General features: G+C 40.0%; 1 protein-coding gene across 1 annotated transcript in view; it reads right to left on the minus strand.

Moving 5' to 3' along the window:
* lamc3 (laminin, gamma 3) overlaps nucleotides 1-16488 on the minus strand; it is a 108070-nt gene that overhangs the window by 20412 nt on the left and 71170 nt on the right. The window contains exons 11-12 of the mRNA XM_042395502.1: nucleotides 12950-13059; nucleotides 10227-10454 (exon numbers count right to left, since the gene is read on the minus strand). Of these exons, the coding sequence (XP_042251436.1) occupies nucleotides 10227-10454; nucleotides 12950-13059 (338 nt within the window). The remainder of the gene's footprint in view (nucleotides 1-10226; nucleotides 10455-12949; nucleotides 13060-16488) is intronic.

Consider the following 16488-nt stretch of genomic DNA (forward strand, 5'->3'; position numbering starts at 1 on the left):
GTAATAGATTCAACACCAGAATTAGATTAAAAAAAAAAGTGGCAAAGAAAATCTTAGAAGAAATGGATTTTAAATGAGTATACTGTTGTGCAGGAGAAGATCAAAGCAAGTCTCCTGTTAATACATTCTCACCCCCCTAAATCTCTATATTTATTTATTGACCAAATTGAGTTTCTTAAGATCATCGCATGTCTTTCTGCACCATCTTGGGAGGTCTTTCTGAAAGAGAAGGGCAATGTGTGCGGTCTTTAATGACGTGAGAGCCCAGAAATACAAGTGAAACATGAGTTCAAAGCAACATGTGGCTGTGTGAGTTCAGGTTTTTCTTTGCTCCACAGTGACAAATACCTTACAAATGTAAAAACTGTAGCAAAATAATTACGGACTAAAACATAAGATTGCTTCTTTCTGTTTCTTTTCTGCATTATATAAACACATGTCATGAATATGAGCTTTTCAAGACCTCTGTATTTTCCAGAAGGCTTGTCTCTTTAGCCCAATGGAACATTAAAAAGCTTTAGGCCAAGGAAATCTTGTTACTAATGCATGTGAACACTCAGTTTTAATGAAGGAGAGAAGGAAACAAAACAGAAAGAGAGAAAATTTTGTCAGCTCTAAGGCCTCAGGGGTAGAAGTTGGGGTAAATCTGCTGCAAGACTGTTTGATGGCAATGTTGCTCTCTAATTTAACACAGATATGCTGCCAGCGCCTGCTGCAGATGTGGTTTGTCATTGGGGTCTGAATGAGTGGACTGCTGCACAGGAAAGAGGCAGGATGTTGAAGGAATAGAGGAGGGGCTTTATATTCTGTCCACCCCCATACATAATGTGTGCAATACGGATAATTGAGGAAATATGCTTTGTCATACTGCAACTGAGGAAAATAACTCTATACACAAAACATCAATTCCTGTTTTGTGTAGAGAGGCTGGCAGCCAAATTGTTATGGCCAAGGCCTTAAGGTAGCAGGGATGGGAACTCTCAGTGGCTGTAGCTCATGTTGCTGTAGTCTGGGTCTCTTTTGTTTTAGAGGAGTTGGATAAACCATGTACTGTGTATTTTACTCTGATCAATTCTATTTGCTCAGTAGACACAGCAAGTTGCTAAATAATTATCCTAGATTGATTATAATTAAATATCTTGTGCATTTACTTAATTCATTTAACAAGGGTGACTAAATTCCATTTGTGACATGGCATAAGGCAGAGATGAAGATATTTCTTTTCTGTCTTTTTACTCATTCTAGCGGAACAGCTCCTAAGATGGCAATGTTGGTAGGTCAAAATATCTCAACTATAGATTGAAATATCAACAGTTTTAGATGAATTGCGTTTTTTCTGACATTCAGGGTTCCCAGAGAATGAATCCTTATGTCTTTGATGATCCACTGACTCTTCTTCTATCGCCACCAGCAGGTCAAAGTTCCCTTATCCTGTGAAATATATCAACATATACTTGATGGATTGGCATGAACGATGGTGCCTATTTATGATTCCCAGATGATGGATCTTACTGACTGCTGATCTCCTGCCTTTACCTCTAGTGCTACCATGAAGTTGATATTTTTGTTTTTTGGAGAAATATCTCAACAACTATTGGATGGATTGCCATAAAATGTGGTTCAGACATTCATCATGCCCCCCTCAGGATGAACTGCAATAACTTTGGTGACCCCTTCACTTTTCATTTAGTGCCATCATCAGGTTTCATTTCAGTTTGTCCAATACTTTAGTATATGACCAAATACCTGCAAATATAAAGACATTCTCATCAGCCTCAGCTGTACATTGTGTTTAGTGCTAATTAGTAAATGTTATTATGCTAAATCACAAAAAGCATGACTTGTGCTATGCGCACTAAACTAAGATGCTGAAAATGGTAAACATTATACTTGACCAAATGTCAGCATGTTAATATTGTAATTGCAAGCAAGTTAGCTGATGTTAGCATTCAACATAAACTTCTGTGCCTACGTGCAACCTCACAGACCTGCTAGCATGACTTTAGACTTTTAGTATTGTTTAATTTTTAAAAAAAATCAGTGTCCATACTACTGTAAGTGGTCAAAAGAATGTGAGTTGAGCCTGTCAATAAAGATACAGATGTAGAGTGAAGTGTCTTAATTGGGATCATCTGTCTCACTGCCCTTTCCCCATTGTCATCGGCAATAAGCATATTGCTACATAATAAAATTTTATCATCACACAAAACACAATAGCAGGTGCACTTTAATTAGATAATTTTCAGGTTCACAGACAGACAATCAAAGGCAAAATTGGTGCTTTCTGCTTCAGTTAACCAAACAGAGGGAGTCATTTGATGAATTTTCTTTTATCCTTATCAATGACATATTAATACTGAAAAAAACACATATTAATTAGGATTAATGTGTACGTTTATGTAATGTGATGCACTTGAAAGCAAAGGTGCAGTGTGTAGGATTGCAGATTGCAACCAATTGAATACCCCTCCCCTTCCAAGAAAGTAGGAGAATCTACGGTGACTGCGAAACTTGCGAAAAATGCAAAAGGTCCTCTCTAGAGCCAGTGTCTGGTTTGCCTGTTCTGGGCTACTGTAGAAACATGGTGGTGCAACATGGCAGGCTCTATGGAAGAAGACCTGCTCCCTATATAGATATAAAGGGCTCATTCTAAGATAATGAAAACACAATGATTCTTATCTTATTCATGGGATTATACACTAATTAAAACTAATTAATACTTAAAAATATTATATTCCATTTCGGCCAAGTCCGTTCCACTCGATGCCAGTAAATTCTACACACTGCACCTTTAAAATTTGAAGTGATCTATTTGTGTCTATAGATCTGTGCAGTGCATCCACAGACAGACTGAAATAGGATTATTTGCCCAGTGCATAGATTTCAAGTTAATAGGTTTTCACCACTTATTTTACTATAATCTCTACAGTCTAGCTACAGTCTTGTGCCTATGAAGAAGGCCAGTCATAGTTAGCCACACTCTGCTGGCCACAAGTACCTGGATGCATCATCTTCTCCACCAACCCCAGAATAAATAAGGTCTTTCTGTTCCTTGTTCTGTTTCATAACAGCATATGCTTATGTCTCACTTTGACATTTGTGCGGGGCCAAATTTTTGAATAATGCACAGTGGTTTTGCATAGCTAAATGTCACACCCACTGCAGTCTGGTGAAGGAGGATGGGAAAGAGAAGCTTTTTTTTTCGGTCTTGGTCTGTGAAGGGGAATGGACCACCAGGGGCTCCTGCAGCGAAACACACTGAAGTTGGCCTAATAAAGGCCATCACCCAGAGTACCTGTCCCATTGCATCAATTAGGGTGCAGATGAAGAAATGACCAAACATGCTGCTCACACTCATTAGAATGCTGGTTTAAAATGGAGGATATTGTGAGTCAGTGTTTACCAACAAAAGTCCACCTTAGAATGAGACAGAGCAAGCCAGGGCGTACATTTCTCAAATGCCTGTTTAAATGCCATCTTCAGCTCTCTAAGGTCATTAGTTAGAAAAATCTATGGGAGAAAGTTGAGGCAGACAAACTGATAGAGAGCGAAGCTGGCTCCAGTGCTGGCTTATTCAACCCCCTAATCTCTCTGGTGGGCTGTATTTGTTGCAGGCTAAGCCCTGAGATGCCTGGCCTGTATCAGCATGATGGGATATGAGGAGAGACAGTGAGGGAAAAGGAAGTGAGAAAGAGCAAAAAAGACAGATGTAGTCAGTTAGAATAAATCTTACCATGTAATTTCTCCTGCTGATCCTATTCAGCACGCTTTACTTATCTCCTCACTACCAGCACATTTATTTTACACAAAAATAAACAGAAAAATAAACAATGTGCACACTCTGTCTGCCTGCCTTGCTTTCCAGTCACACTGTCAGAGATTACTGATTTGAAAAGGTTTCAACCTTTCCCTTGATGAAATTAGTTCAGACAAGGAAAACTTAGCACAACCAACCTGGTGCATTGCCAAAATGTATGAAAATGAGGAAGTTTCCCCTGCCTAAAAACAGCCGATAAGACGATAAAAAAAGAACACCTCTTGAAAACAACAATGCACTCTATTTTACAGAGAAAACACAAAGAAAGTGTTAGCATTGTTGTGGCTTAGTGATAAAAAAAAATATAAATAGACGGAATTAGATATTAGATTAGACAGATATGATTTTTTAAAAAAGGAATATTTGAGATCTTAAACAGTTAAAGGGACACTCCTGCAAATGTGTTGCTCTTCCATAAAGTTGGAGGACATGCAAGAGATGGATTATACAAGACTCACACTGTAAGGCACAGCTTTGCTCTGAGCTAAATGCTAACATCAGCATGCTGACATGCTCACAATGACAGTGCTAACATGCTGATGTTGGCATGTATGTTGTCATGTTCACCATCTTAGTTTAGCATGTTAGCATGCAAACATTTGCTATTTAGCACTAAACACAAAGCACAGCTGAAGCTGTATTGGACAAAGAAAAATTTCGACTTGATGATGGTCCTAGATGAAAAGTTAGGGGATGACAAAAGTTGTTACAATTCATCCTGAGACAGGCATGACATTTCATGGCAGTCCATCCTATAGTTGTGAAGATATTTTACACAAAACCACATGTCAATGTCATGGTGGCACTAGAGAAAAAGTCAGAGGAGCGCCAAAGTCAGTAAGACTCATCCTTAGGGAAAACCTGTCGAAAATGTCATGGCAATCCATCCAATAGTTGTTGGGATATATGAGTCTGGACTAAAGTGGTTGACGTGTAGACTGAAATTGCCATCCTTAAGGCCACACTCCTACATGACTAAAAAGATATGGTCCAAATCAAATCAGCAGAGGCCAAGATATCCTGACTTTAAGTTAGTGTAGATCCTACACTTCCCATAATGCAAGGAGATATCTTTTTCGCTAGACCCCTCCCTGCCTGGTAAAAATCCCATGTCTTTCAAATTCATGCCTCCAGAATGTAACTCAGGTTCTCTGCAAAATATCTGAAGTCCCCAAGCCTAACACTGTCACTTGGGTTATTTCCTCACATTTCAAAAACCCCCTCTATAGTCACATATGTCATTATAAAACTATTTTCACAGGTTGAGTAGTATTCCCTGTGTGTAGTTGTTCAGACACAGACAACCTCCCTCAGATGGCACTGTTCTCTGAAGATGTACTGTAGGTATGTGGTCCACCATGAAAGACTAACACAGGACTATTAGGGACTGGGGCAAATAGAGGAGCACTAATACAGCACCCCAACACTCCATATTCAGCACAGACTACAGTGTTGAGAGCATCATGTGTTTCCTTTGTTTAGATGATTAATGAGCACTCCTCTACAGTGTGGGCTGCAGAGAAAATTGAGCGTCTCCATTACAACCATCTCTCTCTTTCCTCAACACCCTCACTTAAGCTAATAAATTATGGCCTCTACCCAATTTTATGGATGGTGTGTACGCAATTAACAGATGGAGTGTATGCATACAGAGATGTGTGTGTACAAACTGTATAGAAGCATGTCCAGTCCGGTGAAATGGAAGTATGTCAAAAACTGTGGAAACTCATGCACACACACATTGTTTTTTAAATCTGAAGGACATATGTTTGACATCATCAGCCCCCCCAGCACCAGGGCTCGACAGAAATTGCAATTTGCTCGTTCCACCGCAAATATTAACATTTCCAATCTGTTGTGTTGCGCTACAGCAAACAGAACCGACACGACTCAGAGAGTGTTAATAAATCATGATTATGAAGCACCATTGGCTGCAGCTTCCCTCGGCAGCCAGTGAATAAACTCTATCCCAGTTCTGTCTGTGGGCACACCCTGCATGATGATACAAGTCGTTAGGTAATTATACAGCAATTAAGATTCTGATAGGAGAAACAGCAGGTTGGTCTGCCCTCCTGGTGACAAATGATGAACAGGGTGTCTCTAATCGACTTACTTTGATAGTTCCCCTTGACCTGAACTTATAGATTTATGGAGAGCTTCTGCTGTTTGTTTGCTTCGTTTTTTTTTTTATTAAAGACAAGCCAGAAGGCCTTCAGAAGAAGATGATGAGCCATCATCATCCATTTGAAATAGAAAAGCTTATTTCAACTAGCATCCTTTCCTAATATTCTGCTAATGCTATTTAACCCAAGAGCTTTATGCCAAAGGACACAGCACACCAGGGATTCTTGATCCATGACTCAGAGGACACATCTTATTCCATATTTAACACTCTTTCATCATTTGCATGTCACTTGTGTAAATATTTTTAAAAATCTCAAAAAGAATATGTGTGTGCATGTGCGTGTGTGCATGTGCATAATAAATAAGACTATCTAAAGCTATGCTAACATGGCCACTGTGACAATGCTTACATGTCGATACTAAGCAGGAGTAATCTTTACCATGACTACCATCTTAGTTTAGCATCTAAGCATGCTAACAATTGCTAATTAGCATTAAACACAAAGTACACAAAGTTCAGTGCTAATTAATCATGTTCAATTTTGAAAGTATTTAATCATAAACCAAAATTGTGGGTAAATATTGAATGAAAAGTCACTGGACGAAAAGTCAAAGGATCAACAAAGTCATTAAAATTCATCCAGGAGGGATTAATGAATTTGTGTTCCAAATTTTATGGCAATCCATCCCATAGTTGTTGAGATATTTCACTTAAAACCACAAATGTGTACCTCATAGCACCACTAGAGGAAAAGTCAGGAGATCACCTGGGAACCATGAACGTCTGTACAAACATTTGTGCCAACTCATCAAGTAGATGTTGAAATAGTTCACAAAATAAATGAAGACTTTGACCTGCTGGTGGCGCTAAAAGAGAAGTGAGGGAGTCATCAGGAATCCTCTGAGGACCATGAATGTCTGCACAAAATTTAATAGCAATCCATCCAATAGTTGTTGAGATATGTCAGTCTGGTCCAACGTGGACAAACCAACCAAGAGACGTAGAGCCACACCACTAACATGGCTATAAATCTACAAAGTCTGTGGGGACTTAGGGGTTAACTAAATGGTGCTAAATGGTGCAAAGTTCAACCTTCTGAGTGTAAACCAAACCCACTTTGATGTTAAACAGTGTCAAACAGGTTCATTAATAATTAATGGGGTTTTCCTTCCAACAACTCAGAACACAAGCACATTCGTGTTTGGACTGCACAGAAATCTTTTCTCTACCCACTGACACTTTAAATCTTTATAAGAAACAAGCAAAATCAACTCACTTTTCAGTTTTTATTCAGGTTCTCACCACTTTTTCCTCTCACATCTGCTCTCAGATTTAAGTTGAAGCTATTGTTGGCACCGAATCCTGTTCTACATAACAATACTTACAAATGACACTCCGCATGAAAGAACAGGGTGATATTAACACAAATGAAATATATATATACATATATATATATATATATATATATATATATATATATATATATATATATGAAAGACAGGAAGATATACTGTACGGGGAGTTGAGGACGCTAAAAACAAAGTCAAGGTGACTGGAGAGAGCAGGTGCAATCCTAGCTAACAGGAAGAAGGAAGCAGAAGACAGCAAGAGGCTGACTAGGGAGTCAGGGGAACAAGAGGAGGCAGATAGAGGGAGCAGAGAGAACAAGTGTGTGTGTGAAAGAGAGAGAGAGAGAGACATCCAGATTGAGAAGAGACATAAGAGACACAGGAAATCTGCAAGCAAATTAGACATCATTAGCCAAGAGGCAGTTAACAAGTCTAATTAGGGGGGAGGCAGGCAGGCAGTGATACCAGACTTGCTTCCGGACCTCAGACACACACACAGTCATATAAACACACACACAGCCACAAACATAACAGACACTCACAGCCAAAGCTTCAGGCATCTCCTAACTAGGTCAGATCTCTGAGACTTTAAGTCTGAGGGTAGGAGGGAGCGATAGAGAGAGAAGAGGAAGAGAGAGAGAGAGAGATTGAGGAGATTGAGAAAAGATAAAAGATGGAGGGTGGAACCTTGGATGGGATAGTTGTCTGCTTTTGGATGAGACGGAGTGAGTTGTTTAAAGCTGCGAGAGTGAGAAGACTCTGGGAGAAAAAGAAAGAGTGCATATAGTACACAATCACTCACACGCATAAATAAATAACTGCATAGAGGTTGACTTGTTTACCCACCCAACAGCTGCTGTTTTACTCCTGTCATTTATGGGACGTTGAGTTTAGGATATGAATCTGAAAAAGTATTGTAGCTGCTGTTATTACCTCCCATAATAAAGTCCGGTGCATTAAACACACACTTCCAGTTTAGTTAGTATTATAAAGATTAGTTGTGTGAAATGAGGATATTGCTGTATTAATACAGCCATCCAGTTCTCAGTTTGACTGATAGCTTGCCAATCCTCCTGAGGGATGGCTGAGTTATATTCCCTTGAAGCAATGATGACTGAATGTCAGTTCTAGAAAGATAGACAAATGCTTCAGTCGAACAGCCTGCATCTCTTTCTGTTCCCTCTGCTCTCTCAGAGGCACAGTGACAGAAAATATTGTCTCAACAACCTCTGATGATCCCTCATCTCATGTAACACTGGCTGGTTCAGAGGAATGGCTTCATTGCCTAACTATCAACTTGGATCAGTTTTATATTCTATAGGAGAACTATACTGTTCTGTTTAACAATGAGCAAAGAGTTTTGCCATAGCCAGAACAACAACTTGAGTCTTATAAGTATGGTGAAACTGTTCTTTTTTACAAACTGTAGTAACCTAAGGGCATTTTCAAACCTGTGCTGTTTAGTCCAATTGAATGAGACTCTTTCGTTTTCCCCCTTAGTAGGATGTGTTTGGGCAGGTCTGAACACAGCAATCATACTCAGGGGCAGACCAAAACAAGACCCGTTGAGGATTGTTTTTTTGTCGTAGTCATCCGACCTCGATCTGACCCAGCTGTTAGGCCAGGTGTGCTTTGCATACTGGGATGTAAATGAGCAAAATCAACAGTTGCCAGCAGCTAGCCGGAGGGTGAATCGAGGTCCGAAAAAATGCTGGTTTTGGCCAGAGGACCTTCTTCAGGACCTTCTTCCTGTGTTTATGTTCTCGCTCCTGCCCCAGACACATCTGGCCAATAAGCAAAGTGAATATTCTCCAGTGGCTTGTAGCGATGCACTTTGGTTCACTTGAGTTTTTCTCTGTGAGAAAAGAAACCGAACCCAGGGAAAAATGCACCAAGTTTACCAACTAGTCCACTGTGGACCAGAACAAACAAACCATAAATTTGAAAACGCCCTAAGACTCTTACATAATGCAGTAAAGTAAATGAAACATGATCATTCTGGTTTACTTAAAAATACTATAGTGATGTATTTTTGTACTTGCATAAAGTCGGGGCACTTGCAAGAGACAGATAATAAATTAAATGTCACAGCTGATGCAGCTAAGGCAGAGATTTTCTGACTTTTAGTCCCTAATATGGGTCAATCTCTAAAAATGCTGAATCCCATACACTTCTCATAATGCAACTTGTTAGCAATCTTCCATTATGCAGTGTTCACATGATATATAGAATGGATGGCAGAAATGCAAAAGAGTCTTCTGCTTATGAATTGTGAGCAGTCATGTCATTGGACGGCTCAACATGGTTGTATGATCACAGAGTTAGTCACAAATTCTAAGGTTAGAAATACTGTCCACAATATCCATTTAATTTTAGTGTAATTATCTTTAACAACAGACTGGCTGATACGAGGCATCTATGTTTGTTTGGTTTTCAGGCGCTTCGGTCGCCAATTTGTGCCAATTTGGATATATCTAAGTTTCTTGCTTGTAATTACAAGTTTGAAACTGGTGATTACAATTACACCGATATGACATGAATGCGGTTTCAGACAATCCCCCCACCTCTTTCAAACTCCAAGCCCCCAGTTTCTGTTATTTGTAGTCTCCAAGCATAAACTGAGATACTTAAGTTATCTTCTCAAACTTGACAAAGCTCCTCCAAAGCCACATAAAGCTTTATACAGCTGTTTTGACAAGCTCTGCACTACTCCCTGTGACTAGTAAATTGAAAACTCTTGGCGTTCCCCTTTAAGTATAAACGTTCTGCACATGATTTATGAATTCACCTTTTTCAGGCCTTTTAGACTTTTCTACTTCAGCAGGAGTCTCTGTCTTCACTGTCAGTGAAGCGGCACTGAAATCATCACGCCTTCCTGACATTTTATCATTTGAACACAGTTATGTAAATGCAGGGAATACATCTCATGTATTACCTGTCTCCGGATGACAGGTTCCATGCTGGTGGCAATTGCATGGCACACATGTTGAGAGAGGCCCTCCACCAGGGATTTCCCTGGTGAATCCCTGGGCACAGCGCTCACAAAACTGGCCAGCAAAACCCGGGGGACAGGAACAAGATTCCACCCATGGGGCAGGAGGACTTGCTGGTTCAGAGGAGATGAAAGCTGAGGTCAGAGTTACTCCTGCGAGCTGCGATGTATCTAGAGGGAAAGGAAGAGAAAAGACGATAACAGTGCTTTGTCATAAAAGTGATGCTTACAAAGGTTAGTAGTAAAGTGATAATTGTTGCCTTAGAGGCATATTAAAGTGTTTGGGACACATGCTTTTCTCTGGAATAAGGTATATGTATGTGTTAGTGTGTGTGTGTGTGTGTGTGTGTATGTGCGTGGTGCTCTGTATCTCGTTAAGAAGTTGGTTATTAGCATTTGTTGCAGTGCTGTCCCTCCCTCCCTGTCTCATTACAGGTTCTGGCCTGTGTTTACAGTTAACAGACTGACACACACACGCACACACATAAACATGCACACACGCAATAACAGATTCATCCACCCACGCGCTCGTAAATGCCACACTTAATGCTCACTTGCACACGCACGTGTGCACACATGCGCCCACACACGTACGTACACTCGTCACCCAGGGAATCTTTGATATAGCAAATGAATAAATCACTGCAGCAGAGCAAGACGAGAAGAAAAGGAGACAGGAGACTTGGTGGAGGTATGTCAGACGTGCAGTTCCTGTGGGGTTTCAGGATCCCTCTCTCCTCTCATGAATAGTGATGGAAGCAGGCCATCCTGAACCAAATCCCTTTCACCCTTTAGTCTCAAATCCACAGCCACTGAACACAAAATTACTTTTGTTCCTGCTCCATTACTGTGTCTGCTCTCACTGAAGACACATGGTTCAAATAGATAGATAGACAGATAGATAGACAGATATATAGATGCTGTACACGTATGAGCATGTAGCTTTGTCAGATCAGAAATAAACCAAGTGTGAATGAGCAGCTGCATAATGAGGGAAATCTGAGTGGAAGAAACAGTGAGGGGTGAGAAAGTGGGAGAACCAGAAGAGAGGATGGACCCTGACTTCTAACAAGTTATGATCCAACCATTCCTTCAGCGGTGTTGAAACCCAGTACATTTGCACCTCTGAGGGATAATCAGCAGGCATGCCTGTCCTCCTCCTCCATTACTCGCCTTAGCCTCTACCCTTTACTCCCTTCTACCTCCTGAATTATACTGGCTCATTCAATGGGGGAAAATGTGCAATTAAAACAGTTTTCAAACATCGAACCTTATATTTCAATTAATTAAAAACATTCCATTTCAAGTCATGCTTTGCAAGCTCTCTCCATCAATCTTTTTTTCCAAGAAGACTGTCAGAACAGTTGAAATTTTAATTCCCTTGAATAGCTTACTGCAGCCCCGAGGACTGTGACAATTTAGACCACTTTAGGTATCTGTACATTAAGCCATTAGACCATTGATTTCTCATAAACTTCCAATATAGCTATGCTCTCTGTTCAAAACTCAATTTTTCTGGGAGAGAAAATGAAAGGCCTTTACTGTGGCTGCTGTCAAAGCGTACCTTTATAGTCTAAAGACAATACTGTCATTAAAATAGTACAGTTCTGTTATAAGAGACTCTCTCTGGTGCAGAGAGAAATTTAAAGAGTAAAGGAGAATGAGAGGGGGAGAGGAGAAAGATGAGAGGGAAGCTTTATGGGATTTTGATATTAAAGTTTGCCGCGCAGCCTGCAGCAATAAGGCACTTCTAATGCTGTTTGAGAATGAGTTTGAGACCTAACACAAATCATTAACAGAGTTTCTCCCCCCGTGATGTGTAATAGATGCAGTGCAAACTGTGTGCTTGACTTTGTTTGCACATTCATGTGGGTGGATGGCTACAGGAAACAGTTTGATGGAATATGCATGACTGCGCTTCTGTTTCTGTGTGCACAAACTTCTGTGCCAGTCTTTTTGCATGCCCAAGTGCATGTGGAACCACACAAGAGTGTGTGTCACAATGCCTGCACTGAGCAACTAATTAAAATGGTGTAAGTAAGTGTGAGGGAGCTTGGTGATTTTGGCCAGCTGTTCTGTCTTCTTGGTGCTCTAATCTGCCGTAATGCCTCTCAGATCCTGCCTGCACTTTACAATACAGACTATTAGATAGAGAGAGAGGAAAGACATGATACAAATAAAAGGAGGATTTGAAGAACTAGTTATCAACATCTGGGAATAACTGTCCCGTTTTTCGCTGAGCCAGATTTGGAACAGTTGAACTACTCCCTGAATACTAACACTGACATGGTTTTAGCAACTATCTTTGGTGCAGATTTAACAATTTATACCGCTGTGTGATGAAAATGTATTTTTCATTAACAAAAATGTGGAAGTTTTGGAATCTTTCACATGACATTTCGCTGGTATCAGTTGTAAATTGCAGTGCATTTAGAAACAATATTACATAATATTTATTTTGCACTGGAATGCATAAATGCACTCCCGGCATACATAACCATTTTCATAAGGTATGTCACACCGCACTGTGCAAAAGTCAGTAATATTACGGTACATTAGGTATGTTTGTTTTTCAGTGCAATGCAATCTAAAGTATAAATGAAAGAAAAAAACAAAGTAGAGCATATAGAGAATAGCAATGTTTCTGTACACATACACACACTTACAGTTCTGTCCTCCAGCATTGCTGATTTTGATAGCTGTCAGGTTGTAAAGGAGACGTTGGAACTCAAAGGCAGACAGTTGAGGTTTAAAGCTCATCTCATTTTCATGAAGCCTGCGAAAACAAAAGACAAAAAAAAAACACATTTTGTTTGTGTGATGCATTCAGTCCTAGCAAACTATGATTAAACACCAAATATGTTTTTAATCACATTTTAGAGCTACAAAAACCCGAACCGAGTGGTTGTAAAAGCGTATTAATTAATCTTCATAACTAAGAGGATAACAAATGCCCTGCCAAATATGTGCTTGACATTTAAAGCAATCTGCAGCACTACCAGAACACACATGCAGTGCAAAGAAAAAATGTAGATGCGCTGACTTCAGCACATATTCAGGGTCTTGGTCATTGTGTTTTTCCATCTGTTGAAGGACGATCTGCAAAGACTGCACAGTTGACATCTGCCTGTTTTACTTCAGGTACCGTGCACTCTTTCCATCACGAAGACAGGTGCTGTGTCAGCTCAACATGGGTGATGTTGTGTTACAAAAACGTCCCCTGCTTTCTTGTAAAGGTCCCAAAGGCGACAAGCGGCAACATGAAGGAATACATAATATTCATAGACATTTGTAGAAAACACAAACCATTAATATGTACTCAAGTGTCTCTGACTTTTTAATAAGCATTCAAATCTGCAGTTACAAAAGTCAATAAGGTGTTAATAAATGGATTTTCTCCCAGGTGCTCTGCAGCCTTTTCCAGATGGTTAGAGTTAAATGGTCCATTAGGATTTTCCTGATGAATTAACAATAAATAACCAGGGACTTACTAAGCTATTTGATGGGTTGTCATCGAATTTTGTACACATATTCATGATATTCAGAGGATGAATCCTAATGACTTAGATGACCTTGTGACTATTCCTCTAGTGTCCCTAGAAGGTCAAAATTTTCACTTATCCAATTAAATATCTCAACATCCAACAGATGGATTAGCACAAAGTTGTTATCTGACTTTATCTAACAGCATCATCAGGTTAAAATGAGTCCAGTACTATTGTTTGATACCAAATATCTGAAAAACTAATGACATTCCCATCAGTCTACTTTTTTATTCCATTGTGGAATTTTTGAGGGCCCTATATAGAAAATAAATTAGTACAGTACAGTGCACTAGGGAGTGATTTTGGACATAGCCATGGTAAAGATTATACCTGCCAAACATCAACATGTTAGCACTGACATTGTGAGCATGTTTTGTTTATGTTAGCATTTAGCCCAAAGCAATGCTATGTCTATATGTAAAGCCTCATAGAGCTGGTAGCTTGGCTGTAGACTCTTGTTTAAGTATTAATAAAGGTATTTTCCATAACACATAAACCCCTTTTATGAAGGGCATCTTTTTAGAAGGTTATATTTATAATTATTATGTATGAATTTGTCATTATGGGCAAGAATCTTCAAAAAAATAAAGTACAAAACCTCTAGTTTGTTGACAGTATCAGACTAAGTCAAGCCTTTCGTGTGTAAGAGTTTGAGGGTCTATTTTATTATGTCAACTGATCTCAGCATGATACCGACTCAGTTTCAAAAGGCTTCATTTTGCATGTCCTCTGTCTTAGCATTCACATTTACAACTGAGCAAATGTCTATGCGTATATTTGTGTGTGTGTGTGTGTGTGCGCGCATTCCAGGCTTGCCACACAGACTTTCTATTGATGCGGCAGGTCCTTGTTCCCTGGCCTGACATGTAGCCACAGTAATAAAGAGAGGCAATTACAAACTGGGCCTCAAAGCCATGGTAATGGAGCTGGACATACAGCGATAAGCAGAGTGTGCATGAAAGTGAACAAACTCCCAGTCATGCTTTCCCTATGGAGCGTCAGTGTCCCTTTTAATCAGCACCAAGCAGAGCGCAGAGAGCCACACTGTAATTAAGCCTGCTCCACTGAGGATGAGAGGAGATCATCGGGAGAGAAAAGCCCAAAAGAACGCTGGACACACACACACACACAGACACACACACACACACAGACACACACCCTTAGAGAGAGCATAGAGATAGAGATACAAGGTGAGCGAGAGAACAAGACTAACGGTGTGTGAGGTGAGGTAGGGAGAAGGAGAAGGAGACAAATGATAGAGTATTGCGTGGATAAGTAAGCATGTAATGGTTATAAATAAAGATTAGTTACACAATTAAAACATGTATGTGTTAGCATATTCTAATAGCATATTCTGGTGTGCCAATCTGCCTCTGAAAAAGAAAACATTTTAATCAGATTGCCCATGAATAAATCATAAATAAATCATAGGTTTACCCACGCACAGAGTTATTCCACATTACTCGTTGATTTGCTCAGACACGTATAGCAAAAAAAAAAACTATTTTGGCAGCAAAGTCTGCTTTCTGTTCAATAGATTTAGCTGGCCCTGATCTATGATCAAAGTCAGAGTATTTTCAAAACACGACAGAAATGAGCTCAGTGCCAGATGGACCACATGGCGTACTACTAGCACTCTGCTAGTAGTTTCTCTGCTGCAAATTGGCTCCTACCTGCATTTATATAAGCAGTTTCCTGAAACACTTCTTTTGGTGGTTCGAATATTGACTTACTTCTGGCACGTTTATCAGTCGATTATAAAAAGCATTGGCTGGGCATCTGAGGGAATTCCTTATGGTATGAATATATACATGCTTCAGACGTACACATACTGTACAGTGCTGCTACAAGTGAGCCAATAAAGCTCCCTGCCTATTGGTTTCAAGTGAACAGAAAGTGAACAGAGGGAAGATCACAGAGAGGAGTGGTTGCTACCTTATATAATCCATTCACCTCCTCCTCTCATCAAACCCGTCTGCTCGAATCCCTGTGCTTCCATAAAATTTCATCAGATTTTGAAATGGTCTTTGCACTGGGTGGAAACACACAGCCACTTAACAGGTTAACATACAATATTTATCCAGTTATGAATGCAGATGCTATCAGTCAAGAGAGATGTAGAGAGTGCACATTTCTACTCATGTTTATTTATGCCTCTGACATGTTTGGACATACTACATTCCCATTTAGCAAATGATGATTATTTTCTATGCATACGTTGGGTCTGATTGTTACAAATCACACTGCCAGATGGCTACATGAATCACTGTGTTTGTGTGCAAGCTGAAACTTGCACAAATTCTCAACATGTTTGCATGTGTGAGTGTGACACAGAGAGACAGAAAGAAGAGACAGGGAGAGTATGGAGGAATGATGCAGGGCATGCAGTGAGGTGCATCTGTGCATGTACCTGAGAAGTATAATGAGATCTGTGGAGAACTTCTCCAGAGAGGAGCACTTAATGACAATCTCTGTCCCCCAAGCTCCAATGCATTTCAGAGAGGGAACCAAAGAGTTCTTTTAGCCAGAGCTCTTGGTGCTGGGGGAAACTCATTACTGGTGCGCAGTCACCAGAGAGAGCTGTGGAGAGGGTAGAAAGACACAAGCTGTGTCCCTGACGGAGCAGCCAATGAAGTCTGATGGAGCAGACAATGAAGGTG

Source organism: Thunnus maccoyii, chromosome 19, assembly GCF_910596095.1.
Source record: "Thunnus maccoyii chromosome 19, fThuMac1.1, whole genome shotgun sequence".
Taxonomy (NCBI): Eukaryota; Metazoa; Chordata; class Actinopteri; order Scombriformes; family Scombridae; genus Thunnus; species Thunnus maccoyii.